Raw genomic sequence first — 19,882 nt, forward strand, 5'->3', positions numbered from 1 at the left:
AAAATACGATTTTAATTTTCTTCCTGTTTATTTTCTCCTCCATGTGTAAGATGGATATTTTCAATTAAAAGTGTAATGTTTTGAGTTCGATAACGTATGCTTTAACGTCTTTGTTTAACTTTTAGTTTAGGCCAGTCAAGAATGAGTTTAAAATTACGTGCTGTTCAGACTATTTCCTGTTTATCTATTAGAAGGCTTGTGATTGGGTTAAGAAAAATAGCTACATTCTGCCTTAAGAAGAAATGTTGCAACTGAATAAAGTAAAGAGTTACTGAGCTAGTAGTTACTAAGCCTCTAGTTTGGACTTTACGTCCCAGTTTAAAGGTGCAGTCTGTAAATTTTAGCAGCATCTAGTGGTGAGGTTACGAATTTCAACCAACGGCTCAGTCCACTGCTCACCTCATGCTTTTGAAACGCACAGAGAAGCTACAGTAGCCGGCCACCACCAGAAAAACATGTCATTGTCTGAGACAACTTAGTAAAAAAAGTTTGTTTGATAAGGGCTTCTGTAGAAACATTGCGGCACAAAATGGCGACTTCCACTTAAAGGAATAGTCTACTCATTTTCAATATTAAAATATGTTATTACCTTAACTAAGAATTGTTGATACATCACTCTATCATCTGTGTGCGTGCACGTAAGCGCTGGAGCGCGCTGCGACGCTTCGATGGCGTTTGGCTTGGCCCCATTCATTCAGTGGTACCATTTGGAGATAAAGTTAGAAGTGACCAAACACATCAACGTTTTTCCTATTTAAGACGAGTAGTTATACGAGCAAGTTTGGTGGTACAAAATAAAACGTAGCGCTTTTCTAAGCAGATTTAAAAGAGTAACTATATTTTATGGCGCAATAGCACCCCTGGGAGTACTTCGACTCGCCTGAAAAGTCCGCTCCCCTTCTAACTCTAATATTGGGTGTGGGTGGGTGTTACTGCGCCGAGTCGAAGTAATCCCAAAAGCGCCACTACGCCACAAAATATAGTCCCTCTTTTAAATCCGCTCCAGCGCTTACGTGCACGCACACAGATGATAGAGGGATGCATCAACAATTCTTAGTTAAGGTAATAACATATTTTAATATTGAAAATGAGTAGACAATTCCTTTAAGGGTACCCTCTGTGCATGTAGATAAAACGTCTCATTCTAAGGTAATAAAAACATAACGGTTCATTATAAAACAGTCTTTATACACCTCTAATAATATAGTTTTGTATATTATTTTGCATTTCTGTTAAGAGATCCTTCTAAAAATTACACACTGCACCTTTAAGTAAGAACTTACGAACGACTGGTGCAACCCTACCCTGCGCTTAACTGTTAACCTTATTTTCAGCTTAAAATATACATTAGTCTATATACACCTTATACTCTATCAATATCTGGTGGTCGCTCATATGGGGTTATCCGACCCACATTACAGTTTCAACTGCACCTTTTGAGTTAAAGTGCACCTATTTTATTGCTAAAAAACAACTTTATTTTATGTATTTTGTATAATACAATGTGTTCGCGTGGTTTATGGTAAAAATCCACATTATTTTCCACATACCGTAAATTTTTGTAGCTTCAGATTTCCCTGTCTTCTTGAAATGCACGGATTTTGTACAAAATTCATCAATTTGAAAAACGCTGTGTTCATGATTGGCCAGCTAATCTGTACCTTGTGATTGGCCTGAAAACCTGACGTTAGCCTATAATGTGACGCTCCTTACCATGTTTGAAAGATTCGCTCACAATGCAATGCTAACAGGAGTTAACTTACAGGCTGTGAGTCTGAAGCGGGAGGAATTATGCTAATGGCGGTCTTGTCTGCATCACCAATCCCATGAAGTAAACTGTTGCCTACAATCCGTGTGTTTGTTGTAGTCCCAGAAAAGAGATTTAAGTTGGAGACAATAACTCGCGTCATCGTTTACTTTGGGGTTTGTACCTTTTGCATATAGTTAACATGTACTAACACACACTTTCACACCAAAAGAAATGTAAAATCGTGAATCGGACCATAGGTGCTCTTTAATTTTGAGCAATCTCTTTCACTACTGTTTATGAACTATACATGTGCCCTTTTTCAAAATAGCAATATTGTGTTTATGAAGCGAATATCTGCACAACAGAGGACTGCTTTTCGTTCATAATTTACTACGGTTACTTAACGGTGCTCATCCATAAAGGAGTGTCTTGCCCATAGCCAAAGAATAAATAAGCTGTGTCTCAATGATATGTTGAGATTGTAATACTTAAAAAGACTCATTAGATTTCTTATTCAATGTAATAATAGGACCTACAGCACACTTAAGAAAATTAGTAGCAGGGCTTAAAATAAAGAACCAGTGCTTCGCCCTAAGTCACTAATATATATTTTCAGCCTGTGGCCGTTTGTCTGTATGCATTCTTATGCAATTTTACCATCGAGACGACACATTTGAAGTGTCGCAAACATTAACTTCTCAGCAATGTCATGAGGTTTCTCCTACCTTGTTAGTTGTTGTGGACACTGTTGCATGTTGTTGTGAATAATTGAGAATTAAAGTTTACATTTAAAATTGCCAATTGTCTTAACAAATGATGAATAAAATGTACAGGTATTAGGGCTGTGACAAATAATCGTGCAAATGTGCATTTTCTCAATGAATTAATTTTAATGAATTGCCTACACATCCAAAAGCCAAAGAGGGCTTTCGTGCAGAAACGCCATTTGTGCCAAAGAAGAAGTACCATTACAATGATAATAAAGAATATTTTGAATGATTGAGTCTTGCAATTCAGAATCAATTTCAGACAGATATTTTTAATGGGAAAGGCGATACATCATCACAGGTATACAATTATTTTTGACTTTTGAATTATTATTTTAAATATGACACTAAAACCTTTTTTTGGGGGGGGGGAGTGAAAATGTATAAAAAATAAAAAAAGGATTTGCATTGAGCCCAGAATGTGGGCATCCTGGCTGGTATGGCTTCAGTCTCTGTTGCTGATGTGTTAAGACTCAGACGTGGTGTAGTCACACATTCAGTGCTCTGGACTTCATCACTTCTACCAGATACAGGAAGCCTGTGGTTGTGTGTTCTAGCCAGAGAGACAAAGTTGACCCAAGAGACTCCAACAGAGAGCACAATTACAGTTCTGGAAACACATGATAGACAAATACTGTGGTCATGTGTGTGCAGTAGCGCAGTGTATAGTGTATAAAAAAGAGTGCAATAAAATGACTAATGTAGTTTTTCTTTCCATCAGAGACAAAATTCTAAATTAGATGACTTTTAAATGACTACTTACTAAATAAGGCAATATACAGATAATTGGGTTTAGAGCGTTGTTACAAAAATGAAATCAAATTTGCGGTAAAGAAATGTTCACTATTTTAACAGGCGTCTCGGAATATTCTCATGGTCTTTTCTTAATGTTCCTGGTCTTTATGCAAATTAGCAGTAAAGGTTCTTCCAAAAATGTTAATCTTTAATTAAAACAAATAGTTTCTTTACTTCTGACAATAACCAAAAATGTACTGACAAGGGTTTCATTTCATTTATCCTTTTACGGTTTTGAATGTAGTTTTTAGCAAAGTTGAATTATTCTTTAGACATGGTACAGTACAACAGTAAAATAAATATTTTTGCAGTGATGTGTTATATTGCTTAAACATAATGAATATATTTGAACATTTAATGGTCCATCATAATGTAGACATCCCTGGCAATAGCAGAATAATTCCATAGTATTAAATCTGAATTAAATCCTATACTAATGCACTCCTGCACCTGGATTTTGCATTATATCTTGCCTTAAACAGTCACTTAAAGAGCACACATTATGCACATTTTTCCAAGATGTAATAGAAGTCTCAGGTGTGCATCGAAGGTGCCTGTAAAGTTTTGGCTCGCAATACCCCACCCACAGATTATTTTTTATACACTTGCTGAAGGAGGAACCTATGGTAATACATGACTGTTAGTCAGTGGCTGTGGGCGGGACTAGCAGTGTGGCGTCACATTAATAAGAGAATCGAAACAGCACGTTTAACGAGACTGCTTTGGTTCAATGGTGATTAAAAAGGAGTGGTTGTTTTAGGCCGCTGAAAATCGTCCGAAAATGGCCGGAAAAACGCAGAAAACCAAGCCGAAAATAAGGGTCGCCCCAACCATATTTATATATATTATATGCGTATATATATATACACACATACAAATATACAAAGAAAATTAACATTTTAAAGTTTTTAAAAGAGCTTTCTGTTTCGGTTTCGCCGAAGTGCAGGGTTTCCCGCAGAAAATTTGTTAGTTAAGGTGGTTTTGGGACCGAGGGCGTTACAATCAAAGGGGCGGGGCGTATCCGTCATGATGAAAATTAAAATATGTTAATAAAATAAATAAATAAAATGTTTATTTTTAAAACACTCAAATAAAACTTTATTTTGAAGAAACTATGACAAAAAATGAACACATACTAGATTATTAATGAATAATGTTTTACCTCTAATGGGAATAGCTGCGTGATGAAGTGAAACTAAAGGGTTAATAAATACAAACTAAAGCAGATGTTGTAGAACGTCTGGCGAATGATGATAGATAGCGCAAAAATTGTAAAAACGTATTATTTCCACATTATCTTAAAGGAGTGTAACTACTGTAGCATGTAAATAATGCACATAAATAAAGTGAGTAAGAGTGCTCAACAATTATATCTAATCAACAGGCACGTGCAAAATCACCTGCTAACTTACTTTAAATTTGCAAGAACTATAGACTAATACAATAACAGGCTTAAATAACCCCAAAACGTAATTCTCTGAGATGCACTTGACAACCTTTTGTGCAGCTATTTTTTTTTTTTTTTTTTTGACGACCTAGTTAAGGCGGTAGGGTTTCCAAGCTTAGGTGGGCCGCCTAAACTGAAATATGCTGCGGGAAACCCGAAAGTGAATCCTACATTTTCGGTTTTTGGTTTTGGCCCAGAATTTTCATTTCGGTGCATCACTAGTTGTTTGTTTCTTTGTTTTTTTATGTGTAGGGTGGTTGTGTTCACACACTTTTTTTTGTCCAAACACCTTGTAAAAGTGGAATTTGCATAATAGATGCCCTTTAAGCAGATTGCACACTTGAAAATGAAATAAAATGTAAATAAAATACAATAAATGCCAACATCAAGAGTCACACGGGCAACAGACAGTCAAGAGGTACATAGCAGAGATAGTTTACAGTACAGAACCCGCTTTAAGAATTTTATTCAGTAAACAGCACAAGACAAATGAGCTGTGAGGACTTGTGGACACAAGGAGGAACAGAGAAGCGAGTGATGACATCTTTCCCTCCTCCTTCGATAGCTTTTGTCCAGATGAGGATCTTGTAATCTACTCCTCCTAAGAGGTGAAAAATTCAGTACACCCCCAGCTGGTTAAGTCATGAGGCAGACTGGCACCAAACAATGAATCTGCAGGCCATACACTACTTTGATTTACACCACTGGATTTGGTGAAGAAACCTTTGCTATAAAAGGTACATATACAGGAAGAGATTAATGTCTCTCAACAGAGGAAGGAGCCCAAATCTTTTTGCAAGACATTTTAAAAGCATCCCTTACAAAAAGTACTCATCTGAATTCACCTTACTTTTTGTATTTGCATTGATCAGAGGTAACACTAGCATGGCTAAAAGCAGTATATCTTCAAACAACCCACAAAAATGAGTAAAGAATCAAACAACCTGTCACGAACAGGAGAAGGTGATGAAAACACTTGTGTTATTTTGGCATGGCCATTCTTGGAGTAGCAGCCGCACGTTTCTCAAGCATAATGCTTGAAGTGCAAATTGCAACCAGGAGAGCTTTTACACCAAAGAGTGTAATGTTGCCTCGAGGCAGCCAAAACCCTGTCAAATCAAAGAGAAGTAAACCCTATCAGTACAATAATTACCATTTATCCCTGACCTGTCTTCAGTAACAAAGACACATCAAGGACAGACCTTTGTGCCCAAGCATGATATATTTCCCTAACTACATGTGGAAACTCTTCCTGTATTGTAGATTCCTTCGTGAGAAAGCGAAACATTGGTTTTCCTTTTTAAATAGATCAAACACACTTCATGCTTTGAGACTGTATTGTTTTTACCTTCTCTAGAGAAAACCTCACCTTTAAAAATAAGAAGTTAGAAAAGCATGAGGAGAGACGAGAGGCAGGCAAATGTCACTCAGGGTTTCCTCTTCCCTCACCCTTCAAATGAAAGTGCTGGTCCTTCAAAAATAGATTTTGTTATAAATCCAGATGCGGTGTGGAAAAGAGGGTGTTGTTATCCAAACACCGGTGTAGATCTTTTTAATCAAAGGTGGTCACATATGAAACAGAAACCAAGGGTGGGCACATTCTGCCAATGTAGTCCTAACTTGTATTTCCCCCCGGACAAGTAGCTGGCACCTCTCATTGGGAAAGAGCAATTATAATATCAGATTGGTGTTACTATAGTTGATTATGTTCTTTTGAAGGCCTGATCTGACCTGGGTTTACTTCCCCCTCTCTCTTCAAGTACTGTAACTGTCTTGTGCTTTGAAATGCAATATTGCTGGAGAAGATTGAATTGGTGGAACTGGCATAAAGACCTCAATTTATTACAGTTTTGAGTCTCATACATGTACTGTACAGGTATCATACTCTAAGCAATCTATCTCAACCCTGATATACACTTAAGGGCCAGGAGAGGTTAATCGCCCTGTCATTTGCCCCTGAACACTGCACAACAAATGACACGCGACAAAGCTGAAATTCATCCCGACTCAAAGAGTCATACATCTCAGAAATATTAGTTGTGTTTGACACATGAAAACGTCTCGGGTTACGTATGTAACTGCTGTTTCCTGAGAGGGAACGAGATGCTGCGTCTCCCTTGCCATACTTCCTACGTCCCTGTAACGCTGTCTTTTGGCAATATTACATATACGATATACTTCCTGGCTCCCGCGTCACCCTGTCTTTGTCGTTAAGCCTCACTATTGGTTGAATTTGATATACACATTCTGACGCACTTACCACTGGAGGCGTCGCCAAAGTGTCACGCAGTGACGCAGCACAAGTTCCCTCGAAAGGGAACTGTGACAATATATCTTAAAAGGTAACACGATGTAACCTTGCACTGACTTGAAATGTGTCCCCACATTTAGTCCTTGAATTTGAGGGTGTTGGACCTGGAAAGTCCTTGAAAGGTCCTTGAATTTGTAGTTAACTCAAGTGTGGGAACCCTGATCATCACTGACTTTGTTGCCTAAAACACATTTTGACACATCTAGTTACAACTAGGGGTGGGCCGATCCAATACTTGGGATCGGTATCAGGCCAATCCGGACCTTTTTGCTGGATTGGGTATCGGACTAACGGGGCCGATTGAAATCCGTTACTGTGCGTTACTGTCATGCTATAGAAAAGTCAGATTATTATAAAAGCACCATAAATGTTTTTCTACACAATATTCAAAGTCTTCCTAATCTTTTCCACAGCTTTATGGGAAAAACAAATGTGTATATATCAAAAAGTAGCCCTTCAGATTGTTTTATCTACTATGGTAGCTCTTGCTCGCAAAAAGGTTAAACATTAGATTTTTTCAGTTTTGGAATCCATTCAGCTGATCTCCGGTTCTGGCGGTACCACTTTTAGCATAGCTTAGCATAATCCATTGAATCTGATTAGAGCATTAGCATTGCACTAAAAATAACCAAAGAGTTTCGATATTTGTCCTATTTAAAACTTGACTCTTCTGTAGTTACATTGTGTACTAAGACCGATGGAAAATTAAAAGTTGCAATTTTCTAGCCCGATGTGACTAGGAACTATACTGTCATTCTGGCCTAATAATCAAGGACTTTGCTGATGTAACATGGCTGCAGCAGGCGTAGTTATATTACACACTGCCTGAAAATAGTCCCCATGGTTACTTTCAATAGCAGGGAACCATTTTCAGGCACTGCGTAATATCATTACGCCTCCTGCAGCCATGTTAAAGCAGCAAAGTCCTTGATTATTACGCCAAAATGAGAGTATAGTTCCTAACCATATCTGGCTAGAAAATCGCAACTTTTTAATTTTCTGTCGGTCTTTGTACACGATGTATCTACAGAAGAGTCAAGTTTTACATATGAAAAATATCTAAACTTTTTAGTTATTTTTTAGCAAAATGCTAGTGGTCTAATCAGATTCAATGGATTATGCTAAGCTATGCTAAAAATGGTACCGCCAGACCAGGAGATCGGCTGAATGGATTCCAAAACGGTAAAAATCAAATGTTTAACTCTAGAGGAGCTGGAAAATGAGCATATTTTCAAAAAAAGTGGAGGGTCCCTTTAAAAATATTTTAAAAAGTTAATGACAATGCATATTTGAACAGGCCCCAGTTTGAACGTTGTCGAGAGGGCGTCCAGCTTTTTGCCATAACTCTGTGTTTGGGTCCGGAGGGAGTACAGGCCCCGTGACATTTCATTTTAACAAGCGGCTTATTTTCTTTAGCAGGAGAATTTGATCGATTCATTTTAAACACTCAGAAGAACACTTGGCTACCATGCACCATTAGGCTTCAGTTCAGCCAGAATTCACTCTACACCCCCCGCCTCTTTTCAGATAAAATCCTGCTGATTGATTGAAGAATAGGATGATACAGATGATCCAGACAGTCACTTTATATCAAATGGCGATATGGTGTCTATGTCCTTGTTCTTTAAAGATAGTTTGTTCTTTGCTTAAGAATCTGCATGGTTTTAATATTTTCATTTTGTAGCCAACAGGAAGTCAATTCAGGATTGTCTGTTACCCAACACACACAGCTTACCGTGTCAAAAATGTAAATTCCTCTACCTCTCTTGATTTATTGAGTGACAGCGGTAGTTATCATTGTTTTTCTGCATCAGTCAATTTCACCATTTTGGGAACTTCCTGGCCATCTGGACTACTTTTTTTCTTTGTAATTTTTGTTGACAGTGGCTCAACACCTTTTTATTGGCTTAGATATATTTAAACAGTGAATTCTGCTGACAAGCCTTCAATATCAGGCATATTCATACTGTAATGTAGATGATGGCATGCTTCATGTACTGTATAATATGCTATAATCGGCCGTATGGATTGTACGTACAGTAAGCAAACCAGCATTTGGAAGTCGCAATGGATCGCGAGCCAAGAATCTGCCGAAAGCAGTCTGTAACTTCAATGATGTGTGAGCGCTATATGGTGTTGAAATGTGGTTGTTCACCAAAATAACACACACCCAACCGTACCGCTCGACTGAGGTTGTGTCCCACATCAAACACATTATCTGCCTTACAGAACGTTTGTTATGAGATGCAATTTTTATTGAGAATTTATTGGTGGTTTTCAATGCTTTTCTTTGATGTGAGATAATGTTCAAAGCCTCACTAATAATATCCTCATTCCTCTGGCTTAGCATGCTGTCAGGACATGTTAAGAATCTCTATACATTTTCTTGTTATCTAATGTATGTTGTCCAGAATTCATGCACTTGGTTCAAAATTGTGGCTTTGAATATTGGCAATCTAGTTAGTCTTTTATCTGCTATCAGTTTTGGCAGGCTTTGACCGGCTCAAGTTTTGTTAAATCAACATTTGTTTCCTCTCCTAATGAAAATCGACCACTTACACATAAGATTAACTAGTGTCTTACTTTAAATGGCTGCCATAATGTAAGTCCATTTAGTAACTTTACATTTCTTCAGAAGTAGAAAAAGGCATCAGTAGTATGAATAGTACTAGAATTAAGAGTTATACTGTCAGAAAAAAATTGACCCTAGCTGTCACTGGTGTGGTACCCTTTAAAAAGTACACCTTTGCACCTAAATATGTCATTTTTGTATCTCCAAATTACATATTGGTACCAAAGAGTGCATATTATAGGTATGATGACAACATTTTCAAAAACCCCAAAGCTTAAAATGTATCACATGACTAAACAGAGCAGACATTCCCATTTACAAAGATACCTGGATTGTAAAAAGAAAGAAAAGTTTTGATATTTTTAATATTGGAAATCAGAGGGAAAAGTTATATATGAATGTCTATTGAAGGTGTGTGACTGAAAATGCTGCTTACTCACATGTTTTTGCTTGTAACTTTCTCATTTCATCAGATATTTGCATGAAATTTTAACAGACGGTAGAATTTTATTAAAATTAATAATTAAATCATGAACATTTACTGTTTTAGTTGGAATTAGTTTGTCGTCATTCAGACTCAGACCCATGGATTTTAGAACGATGCCTGCAGTTCTGATGTTCTGACAGGACGTTCCCTAATCTACCACCACAAACGTGACTACCAAATTTCTGTGATTCATTTAAATACCTTCTCCACCATGTTTCAATGATATTTCATCAGTTCCAAGATAAAAGATTTAGGGGTGGTTTCCTGGACAGGGATTAGTTAAAGCCAGGACTTGGCCTCAGTTTAATTACGAAATATAACTATTTTTAACAAACACGTCTTACTAAAAACATTACTAGTGTGCATTTTAAGGCAAAACAAAGGGCACTGATGTATTTTAAAGGAATAGTCTACTAATTTTCAATATTAAAATATGTTATTACCTTAACTAAGAATTGTTGATACATCCCTCTATCATCTGTGTGCGTGCACGTAAGCGCCGGAGCGCGCTGCGACGCTTCGATAGCATTTAGCTTAGCTCCATTCATTCAATTGTACCATTTAGAGATAAAGTTAGAAGTGACCAAACACATCAACGTTTTTCCTATTTAAGACGAGTAGTTATACGAGCAAGTTTGGTGGTACAAAATAAAACGTAGTGCTTTTCTAAGTGGATTTAAAAGAGGAACTATATTTTATGGCGTAATAGCACTTTTGGGAGTACTTCGACTTGCCTGAAAAGTCCGCTCCCCTTCTCACTCTCATAATCGGAGAGGGAGGGTGTTACTGCGCTGAGTCGAAGTACTCCCAAAAGTGCTATTACGCCATAAAATATAGTTCCTCTTTTAAATCCGCTTAGAAAAGCGATACGTTTTATTTTGTACCACCAAACTTGCTCGTATAACTACTCGTCTTAAATAGGAAAAACGTTGATGTGTTTGGTCATTTCTAACTTTATCTCTAAATGGTACAATTGAATGAATGGGGCTAAGCTAAATGCTATCGAAGCGTCGCAGCGCGCTCCAGCGCTTACGTGCACGCACACAGATGATAGAGGGATGTATCAACAGTTCTTAGTTAAGGTAATAACATATTTTAATATTGAAAATGAGTAGACTATTCCTTTAAGATGTGTCAGTGCAAGTTGTTTTCAGTTTGGACAGATCATACATTAATTTTAGTCTAGGAACAGTCTAATCCCTCTCCGGGAAACCGCCCCATATAGTTTGTCAACCATACCTTTCAGTTGTCCCCCAAGTCTAGCGGAAGCACACTGACTGGTTGAAAGTGACACAAATTTTCAAACAGTTGCTGTAAAATAAAATCACCTCAGTCAGGATTGAAAGCTAAAAATATCAAACGCTATCGGTGGTTCTTCTTCGCGTATTTATTGTAGTATTTGGTAAAAGAATACTACAACCATGCGGCAAGAAGTGGATATTGCGTGACACGCATTTTAAAGTAACAAGCAGGTTGAAACAAATGTGTCGCCCCAGAAATTCAAAGCGCGTGCCCACAAAGTCAGTATTGCTACATATTAGTAATAATAGTATCAAATGTATACTTATCTGTATCTAAATGGTGTATATTAGGACCTTTTTAAAGGGTACTGCTCCCCATTGACAGCTTGGGACCATTTCGTGATGTAGAGTTGACTTGAGCAATGACATCATTTCCTTATTCTGTCTTGCAAAATGTGACTATACTTATAGTTACTATAATGAGCCTTTATTTAACTTATTTTTCAGGTTTGGGTGGACAGCAGTTACAGTGATGCTGTCTTTATCCGGGAATTCACACTTATTCGCCACGATGATCTCCTAGATGACACACCTAAGGAAGGGCCTGGTGGCCACAAGCCAGAAGATGCAGTAAGTGCCTCCATCATTAAATGTTTTCCTAAGACCACATAAAAAAGGAATGAATCAATCTTATGGTAACTAAGATGCTGTATAGCTCTGTGACAGAGCATTGCGTTTGCCGTGCAAAAGGTCATGGGTTTGAACCCAGGGAACACAGACTGATTAAAAAAAAATTATAGCTTGTAATGCACTGTAAGTCGCTTTGGATAAAAGCGTCTGCCAAATTCATAAATATAAATATATATACAGCTGTGCATTTGCATGTGTAAGTCAAGTATGATTTAATAGTATCTAATGAATGAATATTCCTTAATAATGCCTACATGGTTTCTCAGGGTCTGAGCATATTTTTTTCCTATTAGTCAGTCCATAATGAATCCAGCTCCTATCTCATGGTTCACTGCCTTTTTTATACAGTGTTGTGTAAAATTCTTAGCCCACCACCACAAGAAGTTTTAATGATCATCCAGTTTTATAAAAAATATGAACCCAAAATATAAAAAGAACAAAATGGCTTTCTCAGGCAAAGGTCATTATCTAGTGTGACCTATCTTGGCACTAAACACACCTTGAACTGCTTTGAGGAGACTAAAGTACAGTATCAAATCACACTAAATATTTGATACTTAAGATTATAGTTTTATTATCTTGTTTAATACTGCATACAAGTTTCTGATTGTATTCTTATAAGGAGACAGGTTTGCGAGAGAACACAATGACAACAAACATCATCTAATTGAACAGATGGGAACACAGCCTGAAGTACAGTATGGCAGGGAAACAGCATGACGCACTATTGGGATAGGTGACCTGGCCCTTCAGTACAGAGTTGAACTCAGCCCAGCTGCTTCCTAATGCCATCACTCACTCTACTGTATTAAGGGCATGGTCACACTGTGCTGTGATGGATGGGAATATTTCTTTCGAAGCTTAGCGGTTGGCTCACCCCCACCCGATCGCGTCAGAATACTGGCACGGAAACCGGCTTGCAATAACCATCAGATTGCTTTTGTTAGTGTGTTGCAGATTTGTTGTCTCTGTTGTAGACTGTAATAGAAGATGATGAAAAATGACGAAATTTTCAAAAAACAAAAGGTTTCGTTGTTATTACATAACGGAGATGTGGTTTCAATTTAACTTTTCGCAATCATTTAGTTTTTAGAGTTTGAATTTCATTTTTATTTTCAGTCTTTTATCAAATTGAAGTTGCAGTACGGCACCACTTTTAATTTACATGTAAATTAGAAAGAATTGTTTACCAAAAACTTATTTAAGGCACTGGTTGCTCCAAACCTGCAAGACTTTCTTCCAGGGACCACAAAAGGTGAATTTTGAAGAATGTCAGCATAATCTCATGGCAATTTGTATGTATTTTACGAAGTGGCTACTTTGTATTAAAGAGCACCTATTGTCCGATTCACGTTTTTACATTTCCTTCGGTGTGTAAGTATGTATTAGTACATGTTAATGATATGCAAAAGGTACAAACCACAAAGTAAATGAAGATTTGAGTTGTCGTCTCCAACGTAAATCTCTTTTCTTGGACTAAAACAAACACACAAATTGTAGGCAACAGTTTACTTCCTGGGATTGGTGATGTAGACAAGACCGACATTATCATAATTCCTCCTGCTTTGGCCTGTAAGTTAACCCCTGTTAACATTGCATTGTGAGCGAATCTTTCAAACATGGTAAGGAGCGTCGCATTTTTGACTGATGTTTGAGGTATTCAGGCCAATCACAACGTACAGATTAGCTGGCCAATCAGAGACACAGAGCTTTTCAAATCTGTGCGTTTCAGGAAGAAAGTGAAATCTGGAGCTACAAAACTGTACAGTATGTGGAAAATAATGTGTTTTTTACCATTATATTATACCAAATACACAAAATTACATTGTTTTTAGCAATGAAATAGGTGCACTTTAAAGGTGCATTGTGTAACTTTTAGAAGTATCTTTTGAAAGAAATGCAACCTAATATACATAACTATATTATCAGTGGTGTATAAAGACCTTACAAAATGATTTGTATTGTTTTTATTACCTTAGAATGAGCAGCTTTTATCTCCTTACGTGGAAGTCGCCAGATTAACTGTTCTACAGAGCGTGTTTCATTCCTACATTGTCTCAGATGACGACATGTTGTCCTGTGGCAGGTATCGTAGCATCTCATTGCATTTCGAAATTAAGGTTGGTTGCAGTTCACACTCTCACCGCTAGATGCTGCTATAAAAAACATACTGTACCTTTAATTCGTACATCCACATTCGTACATTTTTGTACGATTTGCTTTCTTCCCTGTGACATTGGGGTTAGGGGAGGGGTCTCTTTCTAATAATCATACATTTTTGTATTCACTTCGTATGAATTTATATGAATTAGCCAACTTGTATAAATTCCAGTGAGATCAGGCTGAGAATATTCTTGCAACTTCACATAAGATGAATGATTGGATAACTCCAAAATAACAAAAAAGCATAATAAAGTATCATAAAACTTACTCTATGTGCTATATTGCACTCCTGAACAAATGGGACAATAGTCCCTTTCACACATACAGTCTTTACTGGTAATTTACTGGTAAATTGCAGTTAACAGATCATGTGTGAACAGAACCTTTCCGGTAAATCAGTGCTCCCAATTTACCAGTAAGACAGGTTGTAAGATTACCAGTAATTTACCGGTAAGCGCTATGTGTGAACGAAAATTATAGAATTACCGGCATTTAGAACGGACGACGTCAGACCGTGCTGACAGCTTCGGGCCAATCATAGCGTTTTAATACAGATGACGCATTTACCCCCGCACTGTTTACGGACGTTTCCACACACATGCTGCTTGAAAGTTGAGCACACCTGAAGTTTACGTCCACATTTCTTCACCAAAGTTGTTTAAAACAGCTTACCGCCGAATTGCCGACGTCCTTAGCACGCCATCTGTGAAGCCAACGTGCAAACAGTACTGTTGTTAAAAACGCATTTTCGGTTTGACGTCGTCTCATTCAATGTTGTTTGGTCATGAAAACAGCAAAATACGGACCGTGTATATGAATGACGTGGATTGTTTACAAATACAACATCGCCGCGTGCTACAGGTACTTCCGCTTTCTCAACGAATTTACCGGTATTTTGGTACTGATGTGTGAATGATGTCTTACTGGTAAAATAACGGAACGCCACTGCATGTGTGAACAGCACATTTTTGTATTTACTGGTAAATTCATTCTGGTAAATTCATGGTAATTTACCAGAATTACTGTGTGAAAGAGGCTATTGCTGCACATAAGCATTCCAAGCAAGTTAGTGCGGATGTCAAGTTTTTAAAAAATAACATTACATTTTAGTGTGTTTTTCTTACAGTTAGCTTCAGAAGACTTGAAATATATCGCACAGACCACTTTTATGTTCATGCTCATTTTTTAGCCATTTGAGTCTTGGCAACCCTAGTTTCATTCACTTTATTAAACGAAAACAGAATGAGCAAAATGTTCTTCAAAAATTCATATTTCACATAAATAAGTCGTACGGGTTTGGAACGACATGAGGATGAATGAACAACGACAGCATTTTCATTTGTGGATGAATTATACTTTAAAGGTTTTAAAATTAAACTTCAGTTTTAGTGGGTTCACATTTTTTCACAGTGCAATTGTCCAGAATCCTGGATTTTATATTGACTGTTGTTAGCGTAGGGCTTTCGAAGATCATCATGAGGAATCTGTTCTTCATACTTGCCTTAATACCCCACAGCTGTTCGCTTACATGCTACACACTTGTGCTCTGTCTTTCAGGCCTCAACGCTTGAGTAATGATTCTTAAAGTCCTTTAGATTCTCACTGGTAAATCAAACAGAAATTAAAGTTCATCGGGAACCCATAAGTGGCTTCAGACATGCTTTCATTGGTACAGATGTGTGATTCATACAGTATATACACAATTTACAAGAGGTAATTTCATCACTCTCTTTGTTCTCTTTTTACTGTAAATGCAGTAAGCTGCTTCTGTCAATGGATTTTTTTTTCGTTTGATGTCTAAAATTATAGCTCAAACATACTTGCTTTCTCGTAGCCATTAGAGGAACACAAACTGCATGTAGCTTATGGCCTCAAATGAGCCATGTGCGCACAGTTTGTGGTTGGTGTCAGTAAAAATGTAAATTGTGTGAAATGCATGGTGTTCATCCCAAGCATATTTTACATTTCCAATCACTGAGGGGAATTGGTAGTATGTGCACTGTAACCACATTTGTTTTTTCCCTAATTGGATTTTATTGCAGTTTCACAATTGTCCCGTTTACTGCTTGCATCTCCAGTTTGCGCCTTTGGCTTAACCTAAGGAATCTTTGCCAACCCTACTGATGTAATAAGTACTGTTTCAATTTGAAAATCAATGAGGGTCATATGTAGACCATAAGGGCCTGAGTAGGTCCCCATATGTTGGCAGAATGTACTGTTAAAGACAACATAAAGGAACTGCTCCGCTCTCTCACAAAGTGGACGTTCTAGTGAAATCCAATGCCACCTACTTAGATGAAATGATAACCAGCTGTGACCCTTATTGTACTTCTGATACTACTTTTAAGTTTATGTAAATTCCAACTGTGTTGCATCATAACAATTACATGATCAAGCATTCAAAGAGCAATGTTTTCTGTGAAAACTTGATTAGAAAACAATTATTAATCTTATCATGTGGTGCAAACATGCAGGAAACAGAAATCACAAACATATTGTTGTAATGTAATGTAAATTACAAAAGGATTGAGCATTTTATGATGTAACATTTACAGTATATTTCTAAGCAAATGTCTGAAAAGACCTCAGTAGGTTCATGTACTGCGTTTACCTAAGGATTGGGTTTATGCTTATTGGCTTTACCTGATACCTACTGCACTTTTTGAATTAGTTTTTAATGATATAGTTTTCTTTACTTCAAAGATTAAAGGGAAACTTAGTGTTAATTTTGTCACCTATTTTTAATTTAGTCTTAGTCTTGTGCATATCTTTTTTTGTTAGTCAAGTTTTAGTCGACTAAAAGTCTCATCATTTTAGTCTAGTTTTAGTCAAAAGACAACTCAAGGTATCTTAGTCAAGTTTTAGTTGACTAAAAGTCTCGTCATTTTAGTCTAGTTTTAGTCAACTAAAAAGTCTTGTTATTTTAGTCTAATTTTAGTCAAAAGAAGACTTAATATATCTTAGTCAGGTTTTAGTTAAAACATTTTTGTCTTTTTAAAAATAAATTATTTATCATTCAGTGATGGGCGATAGGAAAGCACCCAGACAGCGATCAGTTACTAATTATAAGCTTTTGTTCTCACAATATACTGTACATTCAGAATACTTGAATAATGTTAGGTACATCAACAATGTTGGTAATAGTGCTGCACAATTAATCGCATCGCAATCGCGATGTCAGCCTGTGCAATTATATGACAGCAAAATGTTGCAATTATATTAAATAAATACATGTGTGGACTTGTTAACACAAACTTTCTGATAACAGTTTGATGATTTTCCTTGCTGTTTAAAAAAAGAAAGAAAAACAAACAAAAAAGGCAGTGCACGTGTGGCATGCATGTGTGTGGTGTGCGTCGTCACTTGTGTGTGCGCAGCGCGGAAATACCAGAGCGAAGATGGATGCAGAGGAGATTGACAGTGATCTGGTAGCTAAAAAAAAACTCTATGTCTGTTGTATGGCAGTATTTTGGATTTAGGATTACTGACACTGAGCAGTTGCTACATCACGTGGCAATACGAAAACATTTCTAGTTTTACAAATACACATTTTAGCATTATCACTAAACTGTGTGAGGATTTTCCTTAAACCCATCAAGTTGACTCATGATACCATTTATTATAATCGCACATCGCAATATTAGCATCAATAATCGTAATGGGGAAAAATTTCACAAATCGTGCAGCCCTAGTTGGTAAATAGCGAATGTGGATCAGAAAGACAAGCCGTCTAAGTTACTGAAGACAACAGGTGCGCGAGAATACGACACAAAAACATCAACACAATGCTGCATAACACTAAACTTTTTAGCTGTTTGTGAAATATTAATCATAATGTGTGTGGGCTCATTTTACACATGAGACTCTTACTGACCTGATCACGTATGCCTTTTCAATAGTAGAATCGCGCTGCGTGTGCGTGGAATTGTTGAAAAACCATATGAAGATTATTTGATACAAAATCCAATGGAAATAACGGAGAAATATCAACATTTCTCATATGTAATACGTTTGTGGACTAAAACTGCTAATGGATGTTATATTGTGAACACTTAGCATGGAGATTTCAGCAGCGCAAGCTTGTCTGGAGTTATGACGCGCAGTTTCATAATAAGAGCACGCAGTCTTTTTATGAATGAATTCACATTTAAATATGACCTCATTGCATAAAATGTAGTAGAGACGATTGTAGACGAAAATGAAGAGAGATTTTATCTTAGTTTTTATTTTATGCAAAACATTTTAGTCTCTTCTTTTTTCATCAACAAAAATGCATGTTAATTTAGTCTTAGTCAGCGTTTTTGAACATTGGTGCAGTCTCGTCATCATTTCGTTTTAGTCATGGAAAAAAAGGTTGTTGACGAACATATTTCGTTTCATCTGCCTTTGGATATTGCCTAACAAATTAAATTTTTTTTATGTATATATTAACATACAGAGCACTGTGGCTTTGTGATCAATCCCACCATCAATAATAGCATGACGCATGACTTACTAGAAATTAATTGCTCACCGTCACATATAAAACAAACAAGAGTAAAAGATGACAGAATTTTAATTTCTGGGTAAACTATCAGTGTGATGTCCCACAATTATAATTAATGTAATTTTTTCATCATTTTTGTTATGTATCATATAGTTTCATGTTTATATTTTCTTAGTAGGACAACAGTTTCAGTTTAAGATGCAAGACTGTTTTTTCTGCAAAGCCAAAAATAATTAGATGATATCTCAAACATCTTTTCCAGCTATAGTTAGATTAATGAATTTGTGTTTGGGTGTGTTGTCTAAGCAACTGGTATGACATCATATCAATTTAGGAAGCAATCCTGGCAAAAATATGTATGTGTTGGCGTCCTCGGTTGATTTTGTATACTTAGCAGCCATTTAGTGGAAGTAATAGGTGATGTGGGATCAATGGGCAAAAACCTGCCAAAACAATACATTTTTATTTACCTTAGGACAAAAGGATTTTTCTATCAGAAAAGTAGTTGGTATTGTATTTGAGCTGATATTCATCTGTGCTTATATATTCATATTTGTATAATATATTATTTTCTGCTTAACCAGCTCTTATTTGCTTTAACATACTGCCCCCAACCAAAATGGGGCACTGCTCTATTACTGATCCAACGGTGGAAGGTGACTTCTTTTTTCGAGGGCGCACAATGCGATGTTCGTCTCAACATGTATGTTGCCTGTCATTTGTGTGGTTCGTAATTTCAAAATATGCGTTCGGCGCGTCAAAAGAACGTATGTGCATCACGTGTCTTGTCAAAATAAGTGCCTGCTGCAGACGCGTCTAAAGGGTTTTGGATAAAAGAGACGCTTGCGTTTGCCAAATACTCACATAATTTCATGTGTAATCAGAGTTTACAGTTAAGGGAGTGTCTTGAGTGTATTTTGTGAAAGTGATCATAAAAGGTTTTGACGCAGGTACAAAACACGTGATGCACATGGTTTACATGACGCAACAAACACATATTTTGAAAACACGAGCAACACACATGACACTCGAACACATATTTTGAATTTGCGCCCCATCGGAAGAGCAGTCACAAGCCGCCACTGTACTGATCTGAGTTCTGCATTAAATTGGTCTTGTTATGGTTAAGACCATTATTTCAATAAGGAAAGCTGACTTTGGATCAGCCTAGGC

At 37.0% G+C, this 19,882-nt stretch overlaps 1 protein-coding gene across 2 annotated transcripts in view; it reads left to right on the plus strand.

Moving 5' to 3' along the window:
- LOC129449733 (ADAMTS-like protein 1) overlaps nucleotides 1–19,882 on the plus strand; it is a 174,913-nt gene that overhangs the window by 40,293 nt on the left and 114,738 nt on the right. For both annotated transcript variants that reach the window (XR_008646165.2, XM_055212099.2), the window contains exon 2: nucleotides 11,878–12,000. Coding sequence is in view for 1 of the 2 variants with exons in the window: in XM_055212099.2 (XP_055068074.2) it covers nucleotides 11,878–12,000 (123 nt within the window). In the remaining variant the exon portion in view is untranslated. The remainder of the gene's footprint in view (nucleotides 1–11,877; nucleotides 12,001–19,882) is intronic.

Source organism: Misgurnus anguillicaudatus, chromosome 21, assembly GCF_027580225.2.
Source record: "Misgurnus anguillicaudatus chromosome 21, ASM2758022v2, whole genome shotgun sequence".
NCBI classification, from domain to species: Eukaryota; Metazoa; Chordata; class Actinopteri; order Cypriniformes; family Cobitidae; genus Misgurnus; species Misgurnus anguillicaudatus.